The 11,255-nt window shown below is 40.9% G+C and overlaps 1 protein-coding gene across 2 annotated transcripts; it reads right to left on the bottom strand.

Moving 5' to 3' along the window:
- Positions 1-1,588: 1,588 nt before the first annotated feature.
- LOC143854959 (Pentatricopeptide repeat (PPR) superfamily protein) lies at positions 1,589-11,255 on the bottom strand. 2 transcript variants are annotated; one of them, XM_077365108.1, is made up of 3 exons: positions 7,447-11,255; positions 7,310-7,351; positions 1,589-2,151 (listed from the first exon to the last, which is right to left on the bottom strand). In XM_077365108.1, exon 1 carries the CDS (start codon positions 10,989-10,991, stop codon positions 8,595-8,597), a length of 2,397 nt encoding a protein of 798 aa, XP_077221223.1. In that variant the 5' UTR covers positions 10,992-11,255; the 3' UTR covers positions 1,589-2,151; positions 7,310-7,351; positions 7,447-8,594. The 2 variants fall into 2 exon arrangements, with proteins under 2 accessions (XP_077221223.1, XP_077221222.1); XM_077365107.1 differs by having other exon boundaries at positions 7,310-11,255.

Here is an 11,255-nt window from a genome sequence, read left to right as displayed (position 1 = left end):
CCAGAGTTGGCTGTCCCGAGTAAAAAAGAAAGGATGAATATATCACTTCCCTCTTTTAAATTAAGGGGTTTTACATGAAGCCCCTTAACATGCATGAAAAATGTGACTGCAAATGTTCACAAACGCCAGAGTGATGATTTTACATAGATGAAAAGTAAATGAAAGAGAGAGAGAGAGAGAGAGAGAGAGAGAGAGAGAGAGAGAGAGAGAGAGAGAGAGAGAGATGAGTCTCTCATTAGATCTAAGTGTGGCCCAAATTGCCAGTTAAGTAGGTCATTAAGTTAATCTATATTTAGGGTTTGAATTAAGTGAGTTTTAGGTAATTGATGATTAACCTTATAAGGAGTCTATGTCTAACTAGTAGAGTGGCTAAGAGTGGGAGACCTAACCCTGAAACCTCTTATAAATATAAGTCTTTGTTTGGTTAGAGCAAGAGACATCTAGAGCAGACATGGTTTTGATATGGACAGTGCAGGTCTACCATATCAAAACCCTGGAAAGGATTCGTTCTGTTACAAAAGCTTAAGGTTTTAAAGGCGAAAATTAAGTAGTGGCAGAAGACTTTGGAAGATGGAAAAAGTAGGCAAGGAGCATGTACTATGAGAAATCGGTGTGATTGACATGAAAGATGAACAAAGTGCTTTAGATAAGGAGGAAAATAAATCTTAAGAATGGAGGAAAGAGAAATTATAGGGATTTGCGATGGACGCTAGCAATTCCCGAAATTATATGGTGAGTGGCCTTGCAAACACGTGATTTTTAAAAAGTACGTCACGGCCCACTCCATATGATGATCCAAACCGTCCATTTGTCGGGCCACAACATAAATAGGTTGTGCCCCAAAAATCATTTCCATAGGATGATCCTAAGCATCCGATCTATAGATGTACTGCCCCAAATATCACTTACGAAATCTTCTATAGATCGGAGGGTTAGGATCATACTATGGAAATGATTTTTGGGGCACAACCTACTTATGTTGTGGCCCGACAAATGGACGGTTTAGATCATCGTATGGAGTGGGCCGTAACTTACTTTTTAAAAATCATGTGTTTGCACGGCCAACCATCATATAATTTCTCTACAGGAAATAAGCTGGCGGCAAAAGCCAAGGGCTATTTGGAAAAAAGGGGACAAGAACTCTTAAATTCTTCACAGGATAGTGGCAGAAAAAGAATTAATGACATAAAGTATCTAATAGACGGTGATGAGTTCATCAAAGAAAAAGACCAAATCAAAGAGCTCTATTTTTCCAAACTATACTCGAAGGATCATGATGGAGGCTGAAATTGGAGGGACTTCAATTCAAGATGCTCTCTCAAAGGCTTAGATGTATATTGAATATACATCTACAATAGTGAGAAATTTAGGGAAGTGATACTTACGCCCTTTTGATCACAAGGGACACCCAGCGCCAGTGTATCAATGACGAAAGGGAGGCTAATGTACTTGACGTCAGAAGAATCCAGTGGGTCTGATTGCTAAGTACACTGGCGATGGGTGTCCCTGGTTATCAAAAGGGGCGTAAATATCACTTCCCGAAATTTATCAGCATATTGAATAAATTCAAGTAACAACATCATTGAAATTATATTTTCCAATCTAAAGACTTGATGTGATTCCATATTTAGATGATGATTTTCCAATCAATGACTTACAAATTGATGACAGGTAACAGCTGAATAGTATGACAGAATTTGCCCATTGATCGTAGGGTCATGGTTGTTAGATGCATGGCCCATTTATAGTGGGACCCATTAGGTGAATTTTTGGTTTTCTGATCCATAACCAATGTGGGTCACCCAATGGAATTAAATATTTGAACCCTACCATTTAGATGAGCAATACAGCGTTGGCATAGAAATGACTTTGTGCATCAGTCTTGAGTTGATACTCTCCATCTCCCTCCCTCTAGCTGATCGGTCAGATCCATATAAGTTGTCCACGTTGCTAAGAAATAGTTCCTTTGCACAAGTAAGAAACCAATGTATTTCCATTGGTTTCCCTTGTACTGTATATGAGTTCTTTCGTATTTCTCGTATCATTTTTCGAGGATTAGTAGCAAGATCCAGAGAATAGGAAGTCCCTTGGTGAAGAGGTCAAGCAGCTGAGTTGTCCCGAGTGGAAAGGCAATTCAAAGTGTCTGATGACCTACACAGTCACGAACAAATCCATAATCAATGGTGGTGATATCTAATCTATAGTGACATGTTTGGTGTGTGCATGAAAATTAGGATTGGGCAAGATGAGTTGCTCTAACATTGTTGCAAAATTAATGCCATGAAAGAGGCAGCTGGTATATCAAAATTGGAAATGGTTCCATTCACGGGTGAAATTGTGGTCTACTTCTTAAATGTCCATGAAATAAGATTAAGCCAAAGAAAAAATGCAACCACCAATGGTGGATCGTTGATTATTTGGACATCCAAAACAATCAGCTTCAAAAAAAATATGCAAACAACAAAGCTCTCTCTCTCTCTCTCTCTCTCTCTCTCTCTATATATATATATATATATATATATATATATATATATATATATATATATAGAGAGAGAGAGAGAGAGAATAAAGTATGTGCAGCTGCACAGATAAGCTATTTGTGCATGGCTCACTTGGGGGGGGGGGGGGGGCATTCATTTGGAAGGCCCTTCCATGGATAGGGGGTGTACCAAAAATCAGCCCTATAGGATCATCCTAACCTTGCCATTTGTGGAGGGGAAAATGGGGAGAAACATGGACACACAGTGTCTGTCCATTTTCCCCTCCAACTTTGATTGGGTTAGGATGATCCTAATGAATGCTTTGGATCCGTCAAAAAATGTGGCCCCCCTTATGGTTTGTGAGCCATGTACAGATAACTTATCTGTGCAGCTGCACATACTATATTTTCTCATACATATATATATATATATATATATATATATATATATGAGCAAAGTGTTTCTAAGCTATAGCTCAAAAACACATGTGGCCCCACATTTTTGGGGGATCCAAAGCATTCATTTGGAAGAAATCAGCCCTATAGGATCATCATAACCCTGCCATCTGTTGAGGGAAAAAATGGGCGGAAACATGGACACACAATGTCTGTCCATTTTTCACTCCACCTTTGATTGGGTTAGGATGATCCTATATGGCTGATTTTTGGTACACACCCTATCCATAGAAGGGCCTTCTAAATGAATGCTTTGGATCCCCCCAAAAATGTGGGGTCACATGTGTTTTTGTGCTATAGCTTAGATAAGCTATAGCTTATGAACACTTTCCCCTATCTCTCTCTCTCTCTCTCTATATATATATATAGAGAGAGAGAGAGAGAGAGGAAATGAAGTATGTGCAGCTGCACAGATAAGTTATTTGTGCATGGCTCACAAACCATAGTGGGGGCCACATTTTTTGGGGGATCCAAAGCATTCATTTGGAAGGCCCTTCCATGGATAGGGTGTGTACCAAAAACCAGCCCTATAGGATCATCCTAACCCAATCAAAGTTGGAGGTGAAAATGGACAGACACTGTTTCTGCCCATTTTTTCCGTCCACAAATGGCAGGGTTAGGATGATCCTAAAGGGCTGATTTTTGGTACACACCCTATCCATAGAAGGGCCTTCCAAATGAATGCTTTGGATCCCCCAAAAAATGTGGCCCCCACTATGGTTTGTGCAGCCATGCACATATAGCTTATCTATGCAGCTGCACATACTTCATTTCCTCATATATATATATATATATATATATATATATATATATATATATATATATATATATAGGGAAATGATATCTACGCCAAGGTGTTTCGATAAACAGGCGCTCCACTTGTTTGTCGTGTAGTATTTAAAGGGATTTAAGAGGATATTACAGTTCTCAAAAAGCTCTTTAAACCCTTTAAATACTACACGACAAACAAGTGGAGCGCATGTTTATTGAAACACTTGGCGCATATATATATATATATATATATATATATATATATATATATATATATATATATATATATATATATGAGCTGATTTTTGGTACACACCCTATCTATCATAGGCCCTTGCAAATGAATGGTTTGGATCCTCACAGAAATTGTGGGACCCATGTGATTGGTGCACTCAAGCGCACCATTCCTTATTAGAGCTTGAGCGCACGAACATATTCCTCATACATATACATATATATACATCTGTTCCGGAATAGCTTCCTTCAAAAGGGCTTCTGCTTGTTCGGTGAATGTCTTGGTAGAAGATATGATTTCTTGGAACTGAGGTTTGTTTGTTTTTAAGTGGGTACGTAACTGAACGAGAAATTTCTTTACCTGTCCAATATCTAACGGATCAAGATACCCATTCGCCCCAGTCATCCTATTGGCTTTGCTCATCCGAAATGGATATCTTCCAAATTGGGGAATATCAATGAAGCCCATTGTTCGTTTGGAAATTTCCCGAAAAGCTAATCATAGGTTCTTCTCTCCATCGGTATATATATGTATATGTATGAGGAATATGTTCGTGCGCTCAAGCTCTAATAAGGAATGGTGCGCTTGAGTGCACCAATCACATGGGTCCCACAATTTCTGTGAGGATCCAAACCATTCATTTGCAAGGGCCTATGATAGATAGGGTGTGTACCAAAAATCAGCTCCATTGAATCATCCTAACCCCTCCAAAAGTGGAGGGCAAAAATGGGCAGATTTGTGGTATGTCCATTTTGACCTCCACAAATGGATGGGTTAGGATGATCCTATGGAGCTGATTTTTTGTACACACCCTATCTATGTAAGGCCCTTTCTAGTGAATGCTTTGGATCATCCTAACAATGTGGGCCTCAATGGTTTTTGAGCTCAAGCTCATGAATATGTTCCAACGCTCAAGCTCACAATCCTTTTCCTCTCTCTCTCTCTCTCTCTCTCTCTCTCTCTCTCTCTCTCTCTATATATATATATATATATATATATATATATATATATATAGAGAGAGAGAGAGAGAGAGAGAGAAAAGTGTAGCTACACATATGTGTAGCTAACTTAGCTACACCGACGGGTTAAAATACAGTGGGCCCCACATTGTTTGGGTGATGTAAACCATTCATTTGATGGGCCCTCACATAGATAGGGTGTGCCAAAAAAATCAGCTCTATAGGATCATCCCAACCCTACGATTTGTGGAGGCAAAAATGGACGTGTAAAAACCTTCACAAATCTGTCCATTTTTGCCTCCATAGTTTGAAAGGTTGGGATCATCCAATGGAGCTGATTTTTTGGGCATACCCTATCAATGTAAGGGCCAATCAAATGAATGGTTTGGATCACCCAAACAATGTGGGCACACTGTATTTTAAGCCGTTGGTGTAGCTAAGTTAGCTACACATATGTGTAGCTTCACTTAACTCATATATATATATATATAAAACTTCATGTAAAGGATCATGTAAGAAAGCATTTTTTATATCAAGTCGGTGAATGGGCTAATTTCAAGGAATTACAACACTGAGAACAAGAAGAATTGTGGTGGGTTTGATTACTGGATTATTGGGCTAAAATTTTGTCACAGTTGACACCATGTTCTTGTAAAATATTGATCAACTAGGGTAGCCTTGTATCTCTCAATCATGCCATCAGTCTAGTTCTTAATTTTGTAAACCCATCTATAGCCCCCTACATTATGATGAGGTTGCGATGGACCAACGCCCATGTGTTATTCTTGTACAAGGCTGCACACTCCACATCCTTTGTCCAGAACATCAGCCGTCTGATTTGGTTTGCCTGGTGCAGTAAGGCTCTATTTGGTTGCACAAAAGCCTGAATAGCTTAGGGGTTTTGCTTGGCATTTGGGTTCCATGTCTGCAAAACCCCTTGATTGGTTGCCAATATAGCATTGACACCCCAGGAGATTACCAAGTATGTCTCCTGGTTAATCATTGCACGTTTATGTCTCCTGGTTAATTATTGCATGTCTGCTGATGTGTCACCCTTGTCCCCACCCTATGAAACCCATGCCAAAATCCACAAAAAGGGGAAATTTTGCTTGGATTCCTCATGAATGATGCTTTTCTCTCTTTTTCCCTTTCTCTCCTCTCTATATTGGGAATGACATTCCATGCCACTACACTACGAGGTTGACAACCAAACACTACTTAGCACTATTATACAAGGTAAGTTCTAGGTAAATCCAGTGCATGTCCCCTCTCTTTGACTACTTCTTTTTAGAAAGGTGACTTTATTGATTTGAAGGAGACTTATATGTACATGGAGGGGACAAGGTGCCCCCATCCCTAGATGAGGTACAAATATAAGAACTTTTGGGAATACAAAACCCCTATTCCTGAAGCCTAACTGTCCTGAGATGTGATGAAAACTCTCTCTACCACGTGACTGCTTTCCATCCCGGCTTTCACTAGCTCATCGGCCTTTTCGTTTGCGGATCTATAGACATGCGAGAAACTCGGGTGAATGATCTTGTAACAATCCCGATTTTCTAAAATGATATTAGAGACTTTCCAAGGACCTGGGGCTTTACCCCACGCCACAAACCACGCCCACTCCCCCACCCCACCCACTCACACACAAACACACCCCATCCCAGAAAGAGACTCGTAAGAAATTACATGTCGAGGGATGAAAATGAAAGCAAGATCTTGTGCGTAGCCAATAAAAATGCACACGTGGATCAAGCTTGTCATGGGCCACAGATTACAAGGGTGGTAATAATGGCTCCCGAATGTTCTAAAATACTTATAATCGGGTTTTATTCTGAAAAAACTGTCATATGGAAACACCTTGCCAAGCAATTCAGTTGGCATTCTATTAATCAAACAAATAGCAGTTTGAAATGCATCCAACCAAAAACTTTTGTTCAAACCAACATCATCTAATAATGGCAATTATGTATCAACAACATGGAAGTGTTTTCGTTCTACTACCCCATTTTATGTGGTTATATGTAAACATGAAAAATGTAGAACAATTCCACACTATTTTAAAAAGCGAGAAAATGTGCCTTCAAACTCTCCACCATGGTCACTTTGGAACATTTTGATTTTGTGAATAAAGAGATTTTCATACAATTTCTTAAATTTAATAAATCATATGAGAAAGCATCCGAGTTGTGAGATAAAGGGAAAAAAAACTAGCTAAATCGAGTATGAAAAGTAGATAATAACAAAATCCATTATGACAACAATGGGTAACGAAGGTTCACTTGAAACAGATATACACAGGTATTTTCTCTTGTAAACTGTCGAGCAAGAAGAGATCATTGCATGCATTCGAAACATGAAGAACACAAGAATGATGTAAAGAACCAGGAGTGTGGATAGTAATATTACCGGCTAAGTGATGGGAATTCCCGTTCTATTACCAATGAGTATCTGGTCAGGTCCACAATATCAGTATCTTATCATTGAGCCATTGAAGATGCATTCAGAGTGGTAGCATAAATTACCACCTTGACATCAATTATTACCTCTCCCACGACATTGATGCAACAAAGGTTGAATGTCAGCACTGCTTCTTTCGGTAGTCATCTAATATCATTTCTTGACAATATATAGCATCTCAAGCAACCAATAGACAGGAGGAAGAATAGTATCATCTGACCTGTATAGAACTGAAGTGACGAAAGGTTGTTAGTCACAAGTGAGATCACGAAGGGTGGCACGAAAAATATTATCATTACCAATAGTCTAAACCAGTAGCCTCAGGTTTATCAGCAATACATTTAATATATTCAACAATGGAGGACTTTCCTGATTTTGAATTGGTGTACTCTTCGACTTTGATAAAAAGGCAAACATCAGCTCAAGTGCCTCCTAATCGGCTTAGAGGTGTGAAGATTCATGATCGAAGCCACCATTATTTGAGTCATGGTGGCAATTAACCAATCAGATACAGAGATGTCTGGCTACGTTTTGTTCTCTTCTTATGCAGGTCAGTATTTAAAATCTCGGACTCTGACAAAAACTTGCTCAAGATAAAATGGAGTCAACTTGAATAAGTCATTGGCTGATGCAATCAATTTCTCATTAACTCGAGGGAAACAAAAGACTTTTTTATTGACTTGGGCAGGTCCATACTTGGACTGTGTAAAGCTAGAGATAATCCAAACAGTACTGCTAAGTACTTAGCCAAGGTGTTAGTTTGGTTATGAGCTGGAATTTAATTTGTTTCCTTAAATATCTCACAGGGACAGCCATCCAAATAATTTCAGCAATATTCTGAATTCTGACTGAGGAATTGCATCCCCACCCATGTTATTCAAAATCTCCAACAATTAATTAGTAGGACCTTTTTGTAGTCAGGTTCTTCCTAGAATCTACTGAACTGTAAGTTATTCAAACTGCACCTATTTTGAAAGTGGAGCAACAGTTCATTCACCATTTAATCTCCACAACACTCATCATCTCAGTAATCCGTCAAAACTGCTCCTTGTGATCATAAAATAAAACCATCATCTGTTGGTATGGTTAATGAAAGTCAAAATTTGAATGACTCCGAATAAAGAAGCCACGGATACAGATGGAGCCATGATAAGCTTCCTCGTCCGCGGAACACCTTGAAAGAGCCACAATAGCCCAAATTCATCAAAACAGAAATAAAATCGCTAATCATTGTTCACCAGTAATTGCCACACGAACACTCCCCGTCTCTAAAGTGATGAAACCTCTTCCCATCTCTCACCACAATCTCTCTTCCTACCACCTTCGACATGAACTTGATTGCATTGTGGCAATCCCCACAAATCCTCAAGTTCTTGAGAACTCTAACTGTAGCTCCAACAGGCAGCTTAAGGAGACCAAACCCAACTGCCAACTTCTCACTATGAGTACTCAAGCCGTGTTCCTTCTGCTCGGATTCCACATCGTGCAACACGAATTTGGTATCCGGGACATAACCCAACTTCCTCATCTTCACCCCCAATGTCTCAAGAAAACCATAAACCTCTTGCACCTCAGGATGAAATGTGTCATCAACCATGAACACATGAACCTTATTCCTAACCTCAATCCAACTACAACCTGGCTCCTTCTTCACCCCTCGATCCCTCATCACTTTCCTAACCGTCGCCGCAGCCTCCCACCGACCCAATGAGGCATACATGTTTGATAGTAAGATATATGTCCCGTCATGTTGCGGGGTCAACTTGAAGAGCTTCTCCGCAGCCAAGATCCCTAGATCTATGTCCCCATGAATACGACAACCGGCAAGAAGGGCCTCCCAGACCGGAGGGCCTGGCTCAAATGGCATCGACTCAATGACATCTTTTGCTTTCGAGACCAACCCCGCCCGACCCAACAAATCTATGAAGTGAGCATAATGATCTGCGCCCGGGCTTATACCATAAACACTCTCCATCAATTCAAAATACTTGCAACCTTCTTGGACTAGACCGGCATGGCTACAGGCAGATAGAATTGTGAGAAAAGTGATCCTATCGGGTGATATATCCTCACGTAACATCCGATCAAAGAGCTCGAGCGCCTGAGCTCCATGACCATGTTGCCCTAGAGCTGCAATCATAGCATTCCAAGACACAGAGTCTATATATGGCATTGTAAGAAACACATAATGTGCATCCTCCACAACTCCGCACCTTGCATACATTGTCACAAGTGCATTCCCTGTAGAGACACTCGAGTTGAACCCACACCGGACGAGCTGAGCGTGGAGCTGGCGGCCGTGCTCCAATGCTCCGAGCCCTGCACAAGCAATGATCGCGGCCGCAAATGCAAAGTCGCACGGCTCGACACCTTCTACACGCATTCGGTTAAAAAGCTTAAGCCCATCCTCCCCAAGCCCATTCTGCGCAAACCCTGATATCATCACTGTCCATGCTAACAAACTCCTCTCCGGCATTGCCTCGAAGATTTTTTGAGCATCACTAATCCGCCCTAAAGTAACATAACCCGACAAGATAGCATTCCACGAAACAAGGTCTTTCTCCAACATCTCATCAAAGATCCGACGTGCATTGTCAACCTTACCACATTTCCAATACAATGTAATCAAAGCATTTTTCACAGGCAATTCCCATTTTGGCTCCGGTATCGGATTACTACGTAAAACTTTAGCATGAACCTGCTTACCATGCTTGAACAATGCCCAATTTGCACAAGCGCTGAGCACACTCGTATATGTGAATTCATCAAGCACAATTCCCACTAAACACATCCTTTTAAACATCTCCAAAGCCTCTCTAATAAACCCATGATGAACATAACCCGAAATCATCGCATTCCAAGCCACATCAATTTTTTCCTCCATCCCTTCAAAAAGTTCCTGCGCAGCATTAAGATCACTACACTTAACATACCCAGTAATCATAGTCGTCCAAGTCATTTCATCTTTCTCAGACATTCCATCGAACAATTGGCGAGCGTGATCCATTGACGACCCCGACAAACACTTTGTATAAACAGAAATGAGGGCATTTAAGACTGAAACTATAGATTCAGTCCCACATTTCACAACAGCACAATGTAGCTGTTCACATTGCTTCTCGCCATTGCGGCCAACAATATAAGACAACCCACTTAGAACACTTGTGAATGTGAAATCATCCGGTCTTAGGCGGTCACGACCCATGTCGCGAAAGAGCTTGACGGCGTTATAACCGTCACCGTTCCGCGAATAGCCTGAAATCATGGCATTGTAGGATACACAATCGCGGAGACATAACGGGGTTTGGTCGAATATCTGGCGGGCAAGGGTGAGGTTTTTGGAATTTGAATAGGCAGTGATGAGTGTGGTGCGAGCGACTATGTCTGGTTGGGGAATTTCGTCGAACAGATGGCGGGCGTAAGAAAGATTTTGGGTTTTTGAGTAGAGATCAATTAGACGGTTGAGAATGTGCGCCCGGGGTTTGAATCCAGAGGTTGTGATGTGGGCATGGAGGGTGCGGAGGTGGAGGGAGGAGGAGCAGATAGTGAGGTGGGCTGCGTAGAGATTGGCGAGTTTATGAATGTCGTTTTGGAGGAGAGCTTGAGAGAGAGATGACGGGTTCGTTTTCATGTTTGAGGTGGAGGGAAATCATAATTGACGTTGCTGCTGTTGTTGTGAGGGGGCGGATTTTAAATGAAGATGAAAGATAGTTTCTTCAAATTGATTGTTTCTAAGGGTCTCAACGGATCCACCTATGTCTTAGTCACGATTCATTCAAATCTCTTATCGATCTGATCGGATTCGGAGTATTCTTCGATCCTACTTCCTATGTCTCGGTCACGATATATCGGCCAAAGGGGCGTCACTGGACCCAGACGATCTCAACGGATCCAC

Source organism: Tasmannia lanceolata, unplaced genomic scaffold, assembly GCF_043159265.1.
Source record: "Tasmannia lanceolata isolate RefF3 unplaced genomic scaffold, GAP_Taslan_0.1 ptg000020l, whole genome shotgun sequence".
Lineage (NCBI taxonomy): Eukaryota > Viridiplantae > Streptophyta > Magnoliopsida > Canellales > Winteraceae > Tasmannia > Tasmannia lanceolata.
This window is presented reverse-complemented; position numbering and strand designations above follow the sequence as displayed.

Coding starts and splice junctions, on each gene's coding strand:
- LOC143854959 (XM_077365107.1), bottom strand. CDS start 10,991: ATGAAAACGAACCCGTCATCTCTCTCTCAAGCTCTCCTCCAAAACGAC.